This window comes from Pseudoliparis swirei, chromosome 7 (genome assembly GCF_029220125.1).
Source record: "Pseudoliparis swirei isolate HS2019 ecotype Mariana Trench chromosome 7, NWPU_hadal_v1, whole genome shotgun sequence".
In the NCBI taxonomy this organism is placed as follows: Eukaryota; Metazoa; Chordata; class Actinopteri; order Perciformes; family Liparidae; genus Pseudoliparis; species Pseudoliparis swirei.
The window spans coordinates 30,178,078-30,198,752 of NC_079394.1; the positions used below are offsets into that span (position 1 = coordinate 30,178,078).

General features: G+C 45.0%; 2 protein-coding genes across 4 annotated transcripts; both read right to left on the bottom strand.

Moving 5' to 3' along the window:
* Window positions 1-3,327: 3,327 nt before the first annotated feature.
* On the bottom strand, window positions 3,328-8,749 carry dhfr (dihydrofolate reductase). Of its 2 annotated transcripts, XM_056418788.1 has the most exons (7): window positions 8,201-8,239; window positions 8,052-8,101; window positions 7,743-7,797; window positions 6,575-6,680; window positions 6,114-6,237; window positions 5,834-5,949; window positions 3,328-3,557 (listed from the first exon to the last, which is right to left on the bottom strand). In XM_056418788.1, the coding sequence occupies exons 4-7, from the start codon at window positions 6,658-6,660 to the stop codon at window positions 3,476-3,478; spliced, it is 408 nt and encodes a 135-aa protein (XP_056274763.1). In that variant the 5' UTR covers window positions 6,661-6,680; window positions 7,743-7,797; window positions 8,052-8,101; window positions 8,201-8,239; the 3' UTR covers window positions 3,328-3,475. The 2 variants fall into 2 exon arrangements, with proteins under 2 accessions (XP_056274763.1, XP_056274761.1); XM_056418786.1 differs by lacking the exon at window positions 7,743-7,797 and having other exon boundaries at window positions 8,201-8,749.
* Window positions 8,750-8,836: 87 nt separating this feature from the next.
* On the bottom strand, window positions 8,837-19,593 carry gtf2h2 (general transcription factor IIH, polypeptide 2). 2 transcript variants are annotated; one of them, XM_056418784.1, is made up of 15 exons: window positions 19,360-19,593; window positions 19,179-19,239; window positions 18,264-18,341; window positions 17,974-18,010; window positions 17,701-17,787; window positions 17,084-17,134; window positions 16,762-16,816; window positions 16,482-16,587; window positions 16,300-16,390; window positions 14,258-14,453; window positions 13,839-13,902; window positions 13,663-13,766; window positions 13,440-13,542; window positions 13,293-13,332; window positions 8,837-9,004 (listed from the first exon to the last, which is right to left on the bottom strand). In XM_056418784.1, exons 2-15 carry the CDS (start codon window positions 19,232-19,234, stop codon window positions 8,894-8,896), a joined length of 1,179 nt encoding a protein of 392 aa, XP_056274759.1. In that variant the 5' UTR covers window positions 19,235-19,239; window positions 19,360-19,593; the 3' UTR covers window positions 8,837-8,893. The 2 variants fall into 2 exon arrangements, with proteins under 2 accessions (XP_056274759.1, XP_056274760.1); XM_056418785.1 differs by having other exon boundaries at window positions 19,179-19,247.
* Between the last annotated feature and the right edge of the window lie 1,082 nt (window positions 19,594-20,675).

Here is a 20,675-nt window from a genome sequence, read left to right on the forward strand (position 1 = left end):
GTGTACGGTTCATCCCGCCTTCCTGCACCAAATATATATATTTATATAATATATATTATATATGTACTATATATAATAAATATAATATATATTTATTAATATATTATTATATAATATATCAAATATATGTATTCATATATTATTATATAATATATATTATAAATTATATATTATATATAATATATATATACCAAATAGATATACTATATATATATATATATATATATATATATATATATATGAGGGCTGTCAGCGTTAACGTGTGAATCTATGCGATTAATTTGGCCGCGATTAACGCACTAAAATATTTTAACGCAATTAACGCAACTTTGTTTACTTCCGGTGTGCGTTGAAGTTATTGCACTCCTCTGAGTGTCAAGCCGCGGCAGTACGGTTTAACACTGTTTCCGTTTTTAAAACAATTATTTCTCCGCGAAAATACGGAGCAGAAATAAATTTTAACTCCTGGATGAATCAGTCGGGTTTCCTCCTCCGCTCCTTCCTCCCGTCTGATCCTCCTTCCTCCCGTCTGCTCCTCCTTCCTCCCGTCTGCTCCTCCAATTCACACGTACAGGAGCAGATTCAGTTAAGACACTTGGGATGTACCCACGGATTCCTACCGCAAGAGGGCCGCAATGTACCGTAACGCTGTGAAACACCGGAAGTAGAAGAAGAAGAAGCAGAAGAAGAAGGTGTAGAAGAAGAAGTAGAAGGAGAAGAAATAGAAGAAGAAGAAGAAGAAGAAGTAGAAGGAGAAGAATAGTGTTATTAGTCGTATAAATGAGCTATAAAGAGTATTCGTGTGTCTAACCGGCCCAGTACTGCCTTAGTTTAAACCGGATGTTTGCTCGTTCTCGTCGTTTTGAACTTCCGGTTTAACGCGTCAGGCCCGGTCTTCTCGGTTTAACGTTAACGGTCCTCGCCTCGGTCCTCCGAGCCGACCGGTGAGGATGTCGGACCGGACGCTGGAGCACTTCTTCCCCGGGGCGCGGGACGCCGCCGCGGTCCGGTGGTCGCACGCCGTGAACAGCAGCGGCCGGCTGGCGGAGGCCGTGGCAGGTGGGCCGTGTTGATGTAGTGACGTGTGCACCCACCAGAGGGCGCTGTTGTTGTTCCAGGAACTATGGATGCGCCCAAACTGTCAGTGTGCGGACAATAGAAAAGCATTGTTCCGGTCAAAGAGGTCAAAGAGTTCTCCAGTGTGAGGATTTTATGTGGTTTTTATTTTTTTGCAATTTGAAATAATTGTCAATCAAAAATATTTGGGACTGGTTATTGTTTTGTTTTGTTTTTGACATTTTATCGACAAACAATGAATCGATGAAACGAGAAAGTGAACTGCCTACACACACACACACAAATTTATATAAATATATATATATATATATAAATATATATATATATAAATATATTATTATATAATATATATGCCCTGAGATGGACTGGCGGCCTGTCCAGGGTGTCCCCCGCCTTCGCCCTGTGTCAGCTGGGATCGGCTCCAGCGCCCCGCGACCCTAATGAGGATGAAGTGATATTGATGATGGATGGATGGATATAATATATATAAAATATATGTATTAATATATTATTATATAATATATATGATATATATATATCATATATATGTATTAATATATTATTATCTAATATATATTATATATTAGATAATAATGTATATTATATATTAGATAATAATATATATTATATACCATTTAGATATACTATATATATACACACATTTATATATATACAATATATATATACATATACAAATATATAAATATATATACACATATAAACAGCTATATATATACATACACATATATAAACATAGATATATACATACACATATATATACACATATTTATATAAATGTATATATACACATATATATGTATATACATAATATATACATATATATATACATAAATATATATACACATATATACATACACATATATATACATATGTATATACTATATATATACATATACAAATGTATCCATATATTTGTATATATATATATACACACACACATATATATAAATAAATAAAATAACAAATGTCATGTGTTCATTTACGCCCTCTACGTTATCAATGTTAGTTTAAATATGAAATGTTCTCACTTTTTCATGATTTCACAATGTGTAGTCATGGAAATTTGGTTTAACGTCCTGGAAAAGTCCTGGACACCCATTGGTCAACATGTGTCATCGCTCCGTTGTGATGGGGAAGCATCACCTCTCACAGCTGGAGAAACCCTCTGTCTGGTCACCGTGACGACGCATCCCACTGAGTGGTGCAGGAGGGTGGAGGCTCCACTCGCCATGAGGCCCAGAGCAGCTCCACTCGCCATGAGGCCCAGAGCAGCTCCACTCGCCATGAGGCCCAGAGCAGCTCCACGACGGCGTGAAGCAGAGACCAGAGCTTCCTGCTGGGGGGGGGGGGGGTCACTACTGTGACTGACCGTCCTCTTGATAGTCTTATAGTTAGGACTGAATCAGGTTCATATGGACGCTTAGGATACACTGAGCTCCTCTCTCCTTATGGACGTTTAGGATACACTGAGCTCCTCTCTCCTCTCCTCTCTCCTTATGGATGCTTAGGATACACTGAGCTCCTCTCTCCTCTCCTCTCTCCTTATGGATGCTTAGGATACACTGAGCTCCTCTCTCCTCTCCTCATGTATGCTTAGGATACACTGAGCTCCTCTCTCCTCTCCTCTCTCCTTATGGATGTTTAGGATACACTGAGCTCCTCTCCTCTCCTCTCTCCTTATGGACGCTTAGGATACACTGAGCTCCTCTCCTCTCCTCTCTCCTTATGGACGCTTAGGATACACTGAGCTCCTCTCTCTCCTCTCTCCTTATGGATGCTTAGGATACACTGAGCCCTCTCTCTCCTCTCTCCTTATGTATGCTTAGGATACACTGAGCCCTCTCTCTCTCTCTCCTTATGGATTGTTAGGCTACACTGCTCAGCCCCCTCCTCTCCTCTCTCCTTATGGATGCTTAGGATACACTGAGCCCCTCTCTCCTCTCTCCTTATGGACGCTAGGATACACTGAGCTCTCCTCTCCTCTCCCCTTATGGACATTTAGGATACACTGAGCTCCTCTCTCCTCTCCTCTCTCCTTATGGACGTTTAGGATACACTGAGCTCCTCTCTCCTCTCCTCTCCCCTTATGGACATTTAGGATACACTGAGCTCCTCTCTCCTCTCCTCTGTCCTTATGGACGTTTAGGATACACTGAGCTCCTCTCTCCTCTCCTCTTATAGATGAATTAACATTTTAATATTGTGTTCACACCAGACACAGAGCCACGGTTGTGTGTTCATTTGTTTATTTACTTGACAGAACAAGTTGAAGACGAGCTGTGATCACAACTGGCAGTGGATCATGTTCTAAATTAAACATGAATATATGAACCCGTGTGTTATTTGAATAGCTTTATAATAAATGCTATAGTTGCCGTCATTGCTCAAAGCTTTCATAGACTTCAAATCTGTACTGGATGCCGTTCTCCGTCTGGAGCTCTGAGGGTACTCCTGGAAACCTGCAGGGGAAACCAGCATTACTGGAGTCCTCATCGAGCCCGGGTAGAGGTCTAAGGCTGGGACCTTTACTGAGACCACCTCTAGGGGGGTCTAGTGGGACCTTTACTGAGACCACCTCTAGGGGGGTCTAGTGGGACCTTTACTGAGACCACCTCTAGGGGGGGTCTGGTGGGACCTTTACTGAGACCACCTCTAGGGGGGTCTAGTGGGACCTTTACTGAGACCACCTCTAGGGGGGTCTAGTGGGACCTTTACTGAGACCACCTCTAGGGGGGTCTGGTGGGACCTTTACTGAGACCACCTCTAGGGGGGGTCTAGTGGGACCTTTACTGAGACCACCTCTAGGGGGGTCTGCAGGGACCTTTACTGAGACCACCTCTAGGGGGGTCTAGTGGGACCTTTACTGAGACCACCTCTAGGGGGGTCTAGTGGGACCTTTACTGAGACCACCTCTAGGGGGGGTCTAGTGGGACCTTTACTGAGACCACCTGTAGGGGGGTCTGCAGGGACCTTTACTGAGACCACCTCTAGGGGGGTCTAGTGGGACCTTTACTCAGACCACCTCTAGGGGGGGTCTAGTGGGACCTTTACTCAGACCACCTCTAGGGGGGGTCTAGTGGGACCTTTACTCAGACCACCTCTAGGGGGGGTCTAGTGGGACCTTTACTGAGACCACCTCTAGGGGGGTCTGGTGGGACCTTTACTGAGACCACCTCTAGGGGGGTCTGGTGGGACCTTTACTGAGACCACCTCTAGGGGGGTCTAGTGGGACCTTTACTGAGACCACCTCTAGGGGGGTCTGGTGGGACCTTTACTGAGACCACCTCTAGGAGGGGTCTAGTGGGACCTTTACTGAGACCACCTCTAGGGGGGTCTAGTGGGACCTTTACTAAGACCACCTCTAGGGGGGTCTGCAGGGACCTTTACTGAGACCACCTCTAGGGGGGTCTGGTGGGACCTTTACTGAGACCACCTCTAGGGGGGTCTGGTGGGACCTTTACTGAGACCACCTCTAGGGGGGTCTGGTGGGACCTTTACTGAGACCACCTCTAGGAGGGGTCTAGTGGGACCTTTACTGAGACCACCTCCAGGGGGGTCTAGTGGGACCTTCACTGAGACCACCTCTAGGGGGGTCTAGTGGGACCTTTACTGAGACCACCTCTAGGGGGGTCTGGTGGGACCTTTACTGAGACCACCTCTAGGAGGGGTCTAGTGGGACCTTTACTGAGACCACCTCTAGGGGGGTCTAGTGGGACCTTTACTAAGACCACCTCTAGGGGGGTCTGCAGGGACCTTTACTGAGACCACCTCTAGGAGGGGTCTAGTGGGACCTTTACTGAGACCACCTCCAGGGGGGTCTAGTGGGACCTTCACTGAGACCACCTCTAGGGGGGTCTAGTGGGACCTTTACTGAGACCACCTCTAGGGGAGGGTCTGGTGGGACCTTTACTGAGACCACCTCTAGGGGGGTCTGGTGGGACCTTTACTGAGACCACCTCTAGGGGAGGGTCTAGTGGGACCTTTACTGAGACCACCACTAGGGGGGGTCTAGTGGGACCTTTACTGAGACCACCTCCAGGGGGGTCTGGTGGGACCTTTACTGAGACCACCTCTAGGGGGGTCTGCAGGGACCTTTACTGAGACCACCTCTAGGGGGGTCTAGTGGGACCTTTACTGAGACCACCTCTAGGGGGGGTCTAGTGGGACCTTTACTCAGACCACCTCTAGGGGGGGTCTAGTGGGACCTTTACTGAGACCACCTCCAGGGGGGTCTAGTGGGACCTTCACTGAGACCACCTCCAGGGGGGTCTAGTGGGACCTTTACTGAGACCACCTCTAGGGGGGTCTAGTGGGACCTTTACTGAGACCACCTCCAGGGGGGTCTAGTGGGACCTTTACTGAGACCACCTCCAGGGGGGTCTAGTGGGACCTTTACTGAGACCACCTCTAGGAGGGGTCTAGTGGGACCTTTACTGAGACCACCTCTAGGGGGGTCTAGTGGGACCTTTACTCAGACCACCTCTAGGGGGGTCTAGTGGGACCTTTACTGAGACCACCTCTAGGGGGGTCTAGTGGGACCTTTACTCAGACCACCTCTAGGGGGGTCTAGTGGGACCTTTACTGAGACCACCTCCAGGGGGGTCTGGTGGGACCTTTACTGAGACCACCTCTAGGGGGGTCTGGTGGGACCTTTACTGAGACCACCTCTAGGGGGGGTCTGCAGGGACCTTTTCTGAGACCACCTCTGAATATCTTCTGATGAGGGGGAACTCACTGCGGCAGCAGACGGTACCGGGCGGCGCTGATCTCGGGGAGGAACGTGTCGCAGTCGAACTGGTTCAGGATTTGCGTGACGAACAGCCTCTTGGTCCCCGGGCTCTCCATCAGGTCCTGGGTAGCCCAACGCAACCAGAACACAATGACAGAAGGAAGAGCGCCCTCTGGAGGCAGCGCTGTGGTACATCCAGGTCTCAGACTGAACACTTAAACAACGGATGAGACACAATTCACCGTCAATCGGGTTCAAGACGTGTGAGCGGTGGCCGGCGCTGCACCTTGTAGAGGGAGCTGCCCCCGATGACCCAGACCTGGTCCGCCCGGTCTGCCAGGTCCACGTCCACCAGCTTGAGAGCCGAGTTAAAGTCTGGCGCTAGGTGGTGTGCTCCTGCAGGGGGCGCTCTGGAGCAGAATACAGACAATCAGGACCTCTGCTGTCCCACATTTGTTGTGACTTTGGGGCACAGGAGCCTCGTTTGGGGGGGAAGTACAGCTATTTACAATATGCAGGTCCTTAAAAACTAAAACCACAACCGAGACCCGATTTTCCATTTCTACAATAACTTCTCAGAGTTCCTGTCCTCTAACAATATATAGAAATGCTAAATGAATTAGAGGTGAAATACCACCAGATTCATCTCTAAACTCGGTACTAAAAGCTGAAATACAAACGGCAGAACAAGAAGTTACCATTAGGATGTGGACATTAACTCATAAAGCACGAGGACATGACTCAGACCTGAGGACTCTGCTGAGGACGATGTTGATCCGGTTGTTCAGAGGTCTGTTCTTCTCCGGGATGGAAAACCATGTTCTTCTGCCCATGATCACCACGTTCTGCTTGTCTGCAGGACAACACGTTGACTCATTAGGACTCAAACTGTGGGGCGCGCCCCTCTAGTGGGGCCAAGGGGTATTACACTTTGAGAACTTCACATTACAAAAGTACAAAGTACACTGAAGCAAAACTAAGCCATGAATAAATACATGACGAAATGTCTGTACTTGTGGAAATGTTTCCGTTACGGCGCTAACAGGTTACGCTACGGCGTTAACACTGATGTTAAACTCAGACTTGTCTGAGTTTAACATCAAGAAGTTGCAGGTCATCCATGTTTTATGTCTTTAAGACATGCTTGAATTTTACCGAGTTGGTTGCTCTCCTCTGGTTTAATTGATAGATTTTGTTGAGTATCATCTGCATAACAATGAAAGTTTATGGAGTGTTTCCTGATAATATTGCCCAAAGGAAGCATGTATACGGTAAATAAAATTGGTCCAAGCACAGAACCTTGTGGAACTCCGTGACTAACGTTGGTGGTTATCGAGGCGTCATCGTTTACAAATACAAACTGAGATCCATCTGATAAATGTCCTCGTGTCCTTGTATTCTTCTCTGTACTTGTGTTCTCATGGACTCGTTGACTTGTGTTCATGTTTGTACTCACAGGTTGGACCCCTCTCCCCTGGTCTAATAGGTTCTACCCCCCCGCCCCATTTATTTTACTGGGTGGGGGAAGTGGGGTCTTAGTTAAACATTCTGCGAGGGCTCGTGATCAGTGGTGTTTTCATGTATTCTGTCTTTACAACTTTGACCATTGTTTCCCGTTACATTATTCTTTTATATTTATTTGTCGTTGTTATCTCTCAACATTTGACACCTGGTCGTCGGAATATAGCTGAAATATCTGTTGTTTTAGGCAGCTGTGTGGAGCACTATTGCCCAAGGAAAAGGTAGATCTTATCTTCTCCAGTACGGGTCAATGAAATGTTGCGCAACAATAAGAAAGAGAGCCGTTATTGTAATACATAGCTGTGGATAGTAGTCACGGTGAACAACGCACTTAATAAGACCCGACATTAAGTGAGATTGAAAACATGAGGCGAGTTTAAAAGAGGTCATTGACCTCATGTAGTGATCAGTGATGGTGCAGGTCACGAGGGGGACGGACCACTGACAACCTGAGGAATCACACTCAATGGTTATGTCTTTAAAACAAACAGAAACTCATTAAATGTAATGTTTAAAACATGTAATGTTATATAATGTCAACAAGGCAGGTAACGCTGAATGTTCATGTGAAAACTACACAAGGGATGTGAAGAATAACAACTGAGCTGGTCCAATACAAGTAAAGACACGTTTTTATAAATGTTATATAAATAAATAGCCTATAAAAAAGCACCAATGGCCAACAACCCGGAAGTGAAGATACCTTTCACAGATGGCGTCGATGTCATCCGTCGGAAATGTTTGAATTCGTTACTGAAAGAGAAGCACGTGTCATTTAATGATGGAGGTGAAGACGCAGGTGACTGTCTCGCGCTCCGCTGAACGGTGACGCAATCCGTCAACAGGACTTACGCGAGCCGAACGGGGTGCCAGGGCAGCTCTCCCCTCCTGCCGATGCCCCGGTCCGGACACACCGCCACGATGCCGTTCAGGAGGCGGGACATGGTACCGGGAGCAGGTCTCACTGTACCGGGAGCAGGTCTCACTGTACCGGGAGCAGGTCTCACTGTACCGGGAGCTGGTCTCACTGTACCGGGAGTAGGTCTCACTGTACCGGGAGCAGGTCTCACTGTACCGGGAGCAGGTCTCACTGTACCGGGAGTAGGTCTCACTGTACCGGGAGCAGGTCTCACTGTACCGGGAGCTGGTCTCACTGTACCGGAAGCAGGTCTCACGGCAATTCGCGGGCTTTTTTTTCTCTTCTTCTTCTTCTTCTTCTAATGGCGGTAGACTGCAGAGCTTCAGAGGGCATTACCGCCACCAACGGAATTGCTTTGAGAATGAGAACTATCTCTAAATCAGACCGAAAAACGAAGAAAACTAAACTATATATAACCCGTATATAATATATATAAATATATATATATATACATATATACACATAAAGTGTATAAAATATATGCTTTTTCACGGCTGGAGGGCAGCCACACACTTTGGCCTAACTTTAGGAAGAAGAGCTGCTGGACCTTCAAACGACATGAAGGCACAAAGTGTCCAATAGTTTATTCACATCTTCAACAACTGTCTGCAGTTCGCCTCTCGGCCTCAGGGGGCGCTCTGACTGTGCATACAGCCGGGGCAGCAGTGGAGCATGTCGTGGATGAAGAGGTCACAGTCCACACAGAACACACTGCAACATGACGGACAGACGAATACCTGGACAGAGGGACAGACTCAAGTTACAGCCAATACCCACACTCAGGTATATCATCGTTACACTTAAAATGAATGGTGACCAATGAACAGGGTTCATCCACATGACCAATGAACAGGGTTCATCCACATGACCAATGAACAAGGTTCATCCTCATGACCAATGAACAGGTTCACCCACATGACCAATGAACAGGTTCATCCTCATGACCAATGAACAGGTTCATCCTCATGACCAATGAACAGGTTCATCCTCATGACCAATGAACAGGGTTCATCCACATGACCAATGAACAGGTTCATCACATGACCAATGAACAGGTTCATCCTCATGACCAATGAACAGGTGCATCCACATGACCAATGAACAGGTTCATCCTCATGACCAATGAACAGGTTCATCCACATGACCAATGAACAGGTTCATCCTCATGACCAATGAACAGGTTCATCCACATGACCAATGAACAGGTGCATCCACATGACCAATGAACAGGTTCATCCTCATGACCAATGAACAGGGTTCATCCACATGACCAATGAACAGGTTCATCCTCATGACCAATGAACAGGTTCATTCTCATGACCAATGAACAGGTTCATCCACATGACCAATGAACAGATTCATCCTCACGACCAATGAACAGGTTCATCCTCACGACCAATGAACAGGTTCATCCTCACGACCAATGAACAGGTTCATCCTCATGACCAATGAACAGATTCATCCTCACGACCAATGAACAGGTTCATCCTCATGACCAATGAACAGGTTCATCCACATGACCAATGAACAGGTTCATCCACATGACCAATGAACAGGTTCATCCTCACGACCAATGAACAGGTTCATCCTCATGAACAATGAACAGGTTCATCCTCACGACCAATGAACAGGTTCATCCTCATGAACAATGAACAGGTTCATCACATGACCAATGAACAGGGTTCATCCTCATGACCAATGAACAGGTTCATCCTCATGACCAATGAACAGGTTCATCCACATGACCAATGAACAGGTTCATCCACATGACCAATGAACAGGTTCATCCTCATGAACAATGAACAGGTTCATCCTCACGACCAATGAACAGGTTCATCCTCATGAACAATGAACAGGTTCATCCTCATGAACAATGAACAGGTTCATCCTCACGACCAATGAACAGGTTCATCCTCACGACCAATGAACAGGTTCATCCACATGACCAATGAACAGGTTCATCCACATGACCAATGAACAGGTTCATCCACATGAGCAATGAACAGGTTCATCCTCATGACCAATGAACAGGTTCATCCACATGAGCAATGAACAGGTTCATCCACATGACCAATGAACAGGTTCATCCTCACGACCAATGAACAGGTTCATCCACATGACCAATGAACAGGTTCATCCACATGAGCAATGAACAGGTTCATCCACATGACCAATGAACAGGTTCATCCTCATGACCAATGAACAGGTTCATCCACATGACCAATGAACAGGTTCATCCACATGACCAATGAACAGGTTCATCCACATGACCAATGAACAGGTTCATCCACATGACCAATGAACAGGTTCATCCACATGACCAATGAACAGGTTCATCCACATGAGCAATGAACAGGTTCATCCACACGACCAATGAACAGGTTCATCCACATGACCAATGACCAGGTTCATCCACATGACCAATGAACAGGTTCATCCACATGAGCAATGAACAGGTTCATCCACACGACCAATGAACAGGTTCATCCACATGACCAATGAACAGGTTCATCCACATGACCAATGAACAGGTTCATCCTCATGACCAATTACAGTTTATAACCTTAAATGACTCAAATGAACGAGAGACAATAGTTTAGATTAAAAGAATAAACATTCATGTCTTGTCAGTTAAGGTGCGTTCACATGCAGCGCGAAATATAAGTGTATTAGGGCGTACGCCGCCTTATATTTTGAGCTTCATTCTTTTTAAAAGCATATTCATGATTTAAAACTCAGTTTAAATGCACGATAACAAATGTCCAGGACTTTTCCAAAACCTTTGGGATTTAATATTTTCAGCACTTTTCCTGGCCTGGAAATAACCATTTACAAAATCCCAAGACGTTTGCAGGTTGTCCATGACCGTACGAACTGGTACTGGTCCAGAGATCTTTATTCTGTTCCCCAACCCTCTAATAAAGACACCTGGACATCAGGTAGCTGAGTCCTACCTTGTGGTGACTAAACCAAACTTCTAAACATGTATGTATTCCATTATGTATCATCAGGGTGTCTACAGGAATAAACCAGTGAAATTTAAGACTTTTTAAGACCACGTCTAAATAAAATGTAAGACCTAATTTACGATGGAAATATACATTAATCTAAATTAATTAATTCAAAGTAAACACACTGATGTCTGTTCAAAATGAACAGTATGGTGTAATGCAAAAGGATAACACAAATGTCATTGCTGTTGTAAATTATATTTATTAATACATTTTCAGAACATTTAAGTCCCATGAACAAATGTCTCTAAAAATAAGTAAATATATTTAAAAAATACATGCAACATAGTTCCCTTTGAACAAAAAAATTCCATAAAATAACAAATAACATTTCCAGCTGCTTTTAAAATGCAAATTCATTTACATAATAGAATGTATGTGTGTGTGGGTGAGTGAGTGAGTTCTCATGTCTCTATGTGATGGATGTTTGTGCACAGGTTCATGTCTACTCCTGAGCTTTTGTGAATATACTAGGAAAACAATCCTTTTCAAACTGTATTAATATAAAAACTTCCAGTTGACATTTGGTCCATTCTCCTGGAAAAAAGAAAGAAAAAAGGCAGACATTAGCCAAACAACAGTCACCACATCTCTTCATGACACCACCACTTCAGATTAATGTCAGACTGGATCAATATGAATGAATACTATTTTTACAAATTAAGCAACGTGAGCCATCCCTTGAGCCTAGTGAACACTATGTAGACATATTGACAGGTAAACACCACTCTACTTACTACCATTCTAAAACTATTTTTAATTAGTCTAATTAATGTGTAGTGCGCCTATGCATAGCTGTTATTAACTTGACACACGAGTAAAGCTTAACTATATGAAACACACTCATATACAAGAGGATAGTTAATACATATATTTATGTTACTTACTGTGAGATGCTGAAGTAGGTCCTGGTGTCATGGCCCATGAGCGCCACAGGATCCTGACTGGACCTGGTCATTTCACCAATAACGCACATGAAGTCCAGCTGTCTGCTCGCGGTGGTCTGGTCCAGAGTCTCGTGGAACAGAATGAAGAACGCACTGCAGCGTTGGTCTTCGGTGATGAGCTCTTTGTTGCACGGCGCTGGATTTCCTCCGGTGACCTCCAGCGTTGTAGTTGACGTCGTTGCTGGCGGCGGAGCAGCAGCTAGCGGCGGAGCAGGAGCTAGCCCCGCGCGCTGCTGGCGGCCTTCGCTAGTCTCTGTGCTTCTTGCTCTGCACGTGAGATTCCACCGCTGGAAAGTCTCCCGACACATAACGCAGCTTCAGAAGCATTTCACCCACCGTGACCAGAAACACTCGTTCTTTTCAAGCCGTTGTTGAACTTGCATCCTGCCATGTTTTCTAAAGTAGCCGATGCTTCACGTTGTAGGGGATGGGACCGAATACGCGGTGCTCACCCGTGTGCGCGCATCACGGCAGAGCTTCGATGCCGGCGCGCGCATCGCTCTGTCGCGCGAGCCGAGAATTGTTTGCGTGGGGGGGGGGATTTCACCCTGTTATAGGGGAAACACTGGCGTTGATAAGCGTGTCTTCTTGTCTGATCAATACGCAGCTGTGAGGTGTGAATGGACCGAGCGGCCAGCTGATGATCACTCAACAGCCCGACCTGCACGAATAGACGGTGCGCGCGCAGCGCGCCAACATATTTTTTGGGATCACCGAAGACCCATTTTGACCCAGGAAAACCCCTGGACATGACACCCAAAAAATTTAAGACCAATCCAATCTGAATTTAAGACAATTTAAGACTTTTTAAGGCCTTATTTTTAGGAAAAGCAATTTAAGACTTTTTAAGGACCCGTGGACACCCTGATCATCTATTGTATTATGTATTCTATTATGTATCGTCTATTGTATTATGTATTCTATTATGTATCGTCTATTGTATTATGTATTCTATTATGTATAATCTATTGTATTATGTATTCTATTATGTATAGTCTATTGTATTATGTATTCTATTATGTATCGTCTTCATGGCCTCGGAAGACGCAGTCCGCTACTGTACTCACGCTTTTGTCTTTCAGCTCCCCTTGACACGCCTGACAGAACCTGAAACCACAGGAGATCAGGTTCAGCACAACAGTAGAGAGTGTGTGTGTGTGTGTGTGTGTGTGTGTGTGTGTGTGTGTATGTGTGTGTGTGTGTGTGCGCGCCACCTGTCTGTCTGGAGCTGCTGCGTGGGACTCTCTGTGAAGGCCTGGAGGGGGAACAGGTGGTGGAAGGATCTGGCCAGATGGGGCGCCGACACCAGGGTCAGACCTTCAGGACGACACGGGTCAGAGCTGCAGTACCTCGCTAGAACCTCGAGAACCACAGTGAGGCTCCTCTCATCGGTGACACACACACACACACACACACACACACACACGCTCCACGTACCACACACTTTACACTCCACGGGAAGCTCGGTGTACTTGGAGTGGCACTGTGGGCAGAAGTATCCTCCCAGAGACAGCTGGGCCCCACTGCTGCTGTCCAGGTGCCTGGAGGACCACAACGGAGTCTCCTCAGTCCGGCTGGGGGACCGCCGGGTCCAACAGAACCGGTCTACTTACGACATGCTGAACGAAGGCCTGGCGTCCTGGTCCGTCAGGGAGGCGATGATGTGCTGAGGGAAGCCTGGACACACAGGGGGGGGGGGGGGGGCAGTACTCAGTACATGTCCTAGACCACATGCAGGTTGTCTCAGCCCCAGACCACATGCAGGTGGTCTCAGCCCCAGACCACATGCAGGTGGCCTCAGCCCCAGACCACATGCAGGTGGTCTCAGCCCCAGACCACATGCAGGTGGTCTCAGCCCCAGACCACATGCAGGTGACCTCAGCCCCAGACCACATGCAGGTTGTCTCAGCCCCAGACCACATGCAGGTGGCCTCAGCCCCAGACCACATGCAGGTGGCCTCAGCCCCAGACCACATGCAGGTGGCCTCAGCCCCAGACCACATGCAGGTGGCCTCAGCCCGTGGATACGGACCCATGCGGATCAGGGAGCACTCGGAGGAGGAGCCGGCCGGCGGCGGCTTGACGTGGAGCATCAGGAGCTCCTTGAAGTGGCTCTCGTCCAGGATCACGTGGTACGAGCCGCCCGTCTCCCGGGTCAACACCGTGCACACACGGACCTCCGCCGACAGGCCAATCACTGAGACCCTCACCTTCAGGGCCTTCAGGGTCTGAGGGGGGGGGGGGATGGAGGAGGAGGAGAATGGAGGAGGAGATGGAGGAGGATAGGGGGGGATGGAGGAGGAGGAGAATGGAGGAAGAGGGATGATGGAGATGGATAGGGGGGATGGATGATGGAGGAGGAGGAGCATGGAGAAGTAGGAGGAGGAATAGGAGAGATGAGGAGGAGAATGGAAGAGGAGGAAGAGGAGTAGGGATGGTGGAGGAGGAGGAGGAGGAGGAGCAGTTACACATCAGTGTTTGTTTCAGAGCATGAGACTCGGGGGAGGAAGGTTCACACGAAGCGTGGCGAATCACTCGCTTGACTATTTGTGGCTTTTCGCGTCATTCGGGGCTTATAGGGGGCGGGGCTTATCTCTGGCTTTCCTCCGTGGAAAGAACTAACCACGAGCTCTGCTTCATACTTGTTGAGGACATCCCACAAACGTCTGAACATCTAACGCCCTCGTGTTTGGTTCATAACATTAATATAAATACATATATAAATATATATGTATAAATATATATATATATGTGTATATTTATATTTATATATATGTATAAATATATATATATATATGTATGTATATATATATATATTAGGGCTGTCAATCGATTTAAAAAAATTAACTAATTAATCGCACATTTTGAAATTGCGATTAATTAATCGCGATTAAAAGTTAAAAGTTAAACGTTCATTCTTTTTAAAGACCAAACTTCACACAGAGCTGTGTTTTCAAAGAGGCTCCTACCTATAAAGTGCCAGCGAGGTATTTAATATTGTGGATGATAAATTGTTTCTTCAGTGAAACATCAGATTAGTAAAAAAAAAGAAGTATATTGAGACCCCATTGGTCCCGTCATCTTTAACATTGAACAACAGCAGAACCAGTGGCCTTGGTGACTGACTGACATTCACATATGTCACGTTACCCTCTGGAGGCTGGGGGCATTTTATACATTTTACAACAACAACAAAATTCACCTTTTAAAGGCGTTTGCATGTGACACACCCCCACGTGTTATACATCAAACATTCCAGAACAATCTCATCTCTATTCAATGAGGCTCATTGTCCTCGCGCCGTGTTCTCTGCTCTCTGACTAACAGGCTGCTATAGAGCCTCACCCGTCAGGTGGGAGGTCCTTTGTGATTTACTGAGTGTTCATTGGTTGTTTTTTTCCCAAAATGTTGACAGACAAACGGATTGACCAATCACGTTGAAGGTTTCGTGTGACGAGTTCTTTCCGCGCCGCGTCCCCCGACACGTCGCCCCTCCGTTCCTCTGTGTATCAGAGGGGGAGACGGGAGGAAGGAGGAGCAGGAGGAAACCCGACTGATTCATCCACGAGTTAAACTGATTTCTGCTTCTTATTTTCGCGGAAAAATAATTGTTTTAAAAACGGAAACAGTGTTAAACCGTACTGCCGCGGTTTGACACTCGGTTTGAGTGTAAAAACTTCAACGAACACCGGAAGTAAACAAAGTTGCGTTAATTGCGTTAAAATATTTTAGTGCGTTAACGCGGCCAAATTAATCGCATAGATTAACGCGTTAACGCTGACAGCCCTAATATATATATATATATAGTTAGATTCACCAACGGCGGAGCAGCTCAACGCTGATTGGCTTTCGCAATTCGGCGTCGGGCGAAATATTTCAACTTCAGACGAAAGAGGCACATTTTTTCGGGATGCACAATTCGCATCAAACACAACCATCGCGTCCGTAGTTGACTTTGCTTATGGGATCTACTCGTGGGAACAATTTGGCAACGTGTCTGTTGTGAACGCAGCTTTAAGCTCCAATGAAACCAGAGGTGGAGTCAGCTCGGCCGAACGAGGGAGGCGGCTTCACCTTAATCAGCTCGCAGATGTTGGCGGGGTCACATGTGGTGAGGCTGCTGAGGATCACCAGGATCTCACGACTCGTGTGTCCCGGCATGTGCCTTCACAGGGAGACAGGAACAACGTCGGCCATCGTACAGCACAACAACAACAACGACGTCGTCATGGTAACGAGAGGACCGCCGGGCCTACTTGAGGGTCTGGATGGCGAGGTTCAGGGAGTTGTAGAGCGACGGCTCGCCGACGCAAACGGTGTTCACCGCCTTCTTCAGGGCAACGATGTGTTTCTTTGGATTTCCTGGCAAACACAATACATCACAGTACATTAACGCTGCAGTGAGGGGGCGGGGCCACCCAGGCTATGAGTCGTCTTTCTAGAGAGAGAGAGAGAGAGAGTGTGAGTGTGAGTGTGAGTGTGAGTGTGAGTGTGTGTGTGTGTGTGTGTGTGTGTGTGTGTGTGTGCGCCCCTCACCTGCCAGGTCAGTCAGCTTCTCGGCTCGTTTGTTCTTGGTGGTGATTATGCCCAGCTGCACACACACGTCGTCAGGTCAAAAGTGTGTTTGTTTTACTTGTTTGTGTCAGAACACGTGATCTGGTACTGATGGGTCTCCAGCCAGATTGGTTCTGCTGTTATGAGGCCGGCTCCTTGGATGTGGAACCCTTCACACCTGTGTACCAACAGGAGGGTGCAGACCTACACTCTTTCTCTAATAACCTCACTGGAGTGTCCAAACAAGAGCTGATGGGATTTAAATGTATAAAACATGAACATATATACAAGTGTGTAAACATACCTGACTGATGGGGTTTTGGTCAAAATATTCCTTGACAAAGGATTCGATCAGCTGAGGAGGAAAGGAGAAAATAAATGTGTATATATATATTTATTTATTATTATATCTATATATATATATATATATTTGTATATATATATTTAAAAAATATATATTTATATACTTTTTTAAATATATATATTTATATGGAACAATATATATTTAAATAATAAATATAAAAAATATATATATAAATTTAAATAATAAATATATTTATAAAAGAATAGATATAAATAGATATAAAAAATATATATTTAAAAAATATATATACGTATACAAATATATATTATAGAAATATATATATATAAAATATAAATGTAAAATATATATAAATATAAATTAAAAATATATATACATTAAAAATATATATATATATATATACATTATATATATATAAAAAGATATGTATAATCTAAATATGTATATATATAAAAAAATAACAAAATATATAAATATATATAAATATATATTTAAATAATATATATATATACAACAACAACAATACATATATATATATATATATATTATATATATATATTATACCGTATGGCTGCTGGTGTGATTGCTCCACAATGTACCTTCAGAGAAGAGGTGAGGCGGTTTGGTTTCAAGTCCTTGTCTTCCATACTTCTCGAACAGTCAACCACCAGATGGAGGTGTCGCATCTACAGAGAGACATCCTTTAACATCGTGATGTGTTTTGGTAATGATACGTTCTAAAGATGAGACTTGATTTTCCTAATAGCAAAACACACTAAACAGATAATAACAACAACGATGATGACCAAAAGTGTAAGTGGCTATTTTTTTTTAGATATATAGAACAATACGGATACGTGACGCTCACTCACCATGCCGAGCCTCACTTGTCCATGGCTCTCTGTCACCCTGTGAGGTAAACAAAGCAGAGGTAAACAAAGAGGAGGTGAACAAACAGCAGCCAGAGGAAAACGTTCCTCACACAACGTGTTGATCAGAGGAGGAAGAGCACGAGAAAACAACTGAAGAAAACATGTCTTCATCAAAATAGTGTATAAAAAAAAATACAATGTAATCTTAAAATTAACTAATTATCAAATCAATAGTGTTCCCGTTCCTTTGTGTCACACACAGAGACAAACACACACACACACACACACACCTTTTCCTCTTGGACTGGAACAGGATCTCTTCTACTGAGGCTTTGAGGGAGCCAGACTCGTCCTCCTTCAGCACCTCCCTGGAGGAGAACACACACATCCCATCATCAGGCTCACTTGGCTCATTGGTTAGTAAGCTCTGATTCTATTTGTTTATATATATATATATATATAACATATATATAATATAATATATATATATATGTATTCATATATTATTATATAATATATATAATATATATATATATATATATACCATATATATGTATGTATATATATATATATATATATATATGAATGATAGATAATGGTGGAAACACACTGGGTCTTTACCAATATAACTCTTCTATTTATCTCTGGTGCTACATCCCTTCTTATATCTCTCTTGTTTTTCACCACGTTGTAATGTACTCGTTGTCTGAGTTGACGCTGTGCTGCTTCTATATGGAGCTCACTCTTATTGCTCTTCTGCTGGTGTCAGTATTTCTTCTTCCACCCTAAATATTTATTGTTCTGGTGTTCGATGTGAAAGTCTGGGTACGATAACCAGGGCTCGAATGAAAAGGTCCCGTGTTCTACGTACCAATGCAGCTCTGAGGAGGGAGGCGGAGCCATCCCGTACCACTTGGAGAACACGGTCTACTGTTGCTCCTAGCAACCATTTTATTCATCATGGCTCATATGGTATTATTAATATGCAAAACCACACGTGTTCATAACAACTGCCCCTCAGTGGAATAAACCTCAGGACTCTGAAAGCTGGAGCTCCTGCTTCAGGAAACGTGTCTGCTTGGTCCTGAATGTTTCTCTGTTTCTGTTATATTAAGGTTTATATACACATGTGGATTCACTCACTTCCGGTTGTGTATCTGCAGGGAACCGATGTAAAATACATAACAACAACAACAGTGTCTTACCATGTCCTCTCGTAGCCTCCTTCCCAGCGCTTGGTTCTCTCTGGTTCTTCATCCATGATGTCTGCCAAGCTATCCAAGTAAAGCAAAACAACCATAAACAGTATTAGCTCGCATCCCAAGTCATTACCGTCAGTGTGCACATGTTATTTCAGACGCAGCGGGAGGAAACGGGAGAACTCACGGGACCGGAAGTCACAATCACCGAGCTTCAACTTTGACCACAGCGAGCTAACGCGAGCTAACGATGCTACTCGCGAGCGTAACTATATCGTTAGCTTGTTTATTTGACGTCAATTCAGGCTGCTGATGTCAACCGAGTCACTGCGTCATTTAGTGGGCATGTATTTCTCATAAACATAAAGAGACAACTATAACGTTCCGCTACCCGGTAATCAGAAACAAGCAGTCGTACTGACAACACCGGTTTATTGTAAAGCCGGATGGTGCAACTGGATATTTCTTCCGGAAGGAAACACGCTTCTTCTTCTTCTACGAGGTTTACTAACAATCGGCCAAATACCAATTGGCGCATTACCGCCACCAACTGGTACGGAGTGTAGATCAGGATGTGCAGCGCTTGTATTATTAAAAAATCTAAGAAATAAAGAATTAAAACGCAAATAAATAATACATGGTCATTCAAAAATACTGAAATAGAATTGATTTATTGAGTTATTTTGCATAATATGTTATATTAAACTTTACTGTATTAATACTTTTCCTTCCCAATGAGCCGTCTTCGCTCATTCTTCTATTTCTTTTCTGTCCTCCTCCCTTCAATTCTGCCACCTTTACTTCAACCTCTTTTCAAGAGCACAATGTGGTCAGATCAAGATGGCCGAGGCCACCAGACGCTCGCCGGCGAGCTCCCCTCCTGGGTCTGTCTCCGGGAGGGTTCCCCGGTTCTGTGCTTGCCTCTATAGTCAATCAGATCATGATTGACAGGTGTAAGGGCAACCGGTTTAGACTCCATTGGGGTTACGAGTGTGAGTTTTTTTCACCAATATCTCTGCATACCCCGGTAAAGAGAATGAACACAATATGTTTCATTAAATTAAGCATCAGCAGGGCCATGACAGGCGGCCAGCCCAGCAGGAAGGAGGCATCAGACCCAGCCAGGCCCGATGGAGCCTATGAGACGTGGAGCCACAAAGACTCCAGGGAGGAAGCAGTTAGTGTGATGGAGAGATGAGAATTCATCCATAATTCGAGAGCAAGAAGAGGAGCGAGGAGCTCAGTGTATCCTAAACGTCCATAAGGAGAGAGGAGAGGAGCTCAGTGTATCCTAGACGTCCATAAGGAGAGATGAGAGGAGAGAGGAGCTCAGTGTATCCTAAGCATCCATAAGGAGAGGAGAGGAGAGAGGAGCTCAGTGTATCCTAAACGTCCATAAGGATAGAGGAGAGAGGTGCTCAGTGTATCCTAAGTGTCCATAAGGAGAGAGGAGCTCAGTGTATCCTAGACGTCCATAAGGAGAGAGGAGAGGAGAGGAGCTCA

Excerpts from the sequence above, each read along its gene's own strand:
- dhfr (XM_056418786.1), bottom strand. The coding sequence starts at position 8,292 with ATGTCCCGCCTCCTGAACGGCATCGTGGCGGTGTGTCCGGACCGGGGC. Across the intron at positions 6,238-6,574 it reads GTCCTCAGCAGAGTCCTCAG|AGCGCCCCCTGCAGGAGCAC; the intron begins GTCTGAGTCATG and ends ATTCTGCTCCAG. Across the intron at positions 3,558-5,833 it reads CGGTACCGTCTGCTGCCGCA|GTTTCCAGGAGTACCCTCAG; the intron begins GTGAGTTCCCCC and ends TTTCCCCTGCAG.
- gtf2h2 (XM_056418784.1), bottom strand. The coding sequence starts at position 19,234 with ATGGATGAAGAACCAGAGAGAACCAAGCGCTGGGAAGGAGGCTACGAG. Across the intron at positions 17,135-17,700 it reads GCCTCACCTCTTCTCTGAAG|CTGATCGAATCCTTTGTCAA; the intron begins GTACATTGTGGA and ends TTTCCTCCTCAG. Across the intron at positions 9,005-13,292 it reads GGGAGCTGAAAGACAAAAGC|GTATTCGTCTGTCCGTCATG; the intron begins GTGAGTACAGTA and ends CCCTCTGTCCAG.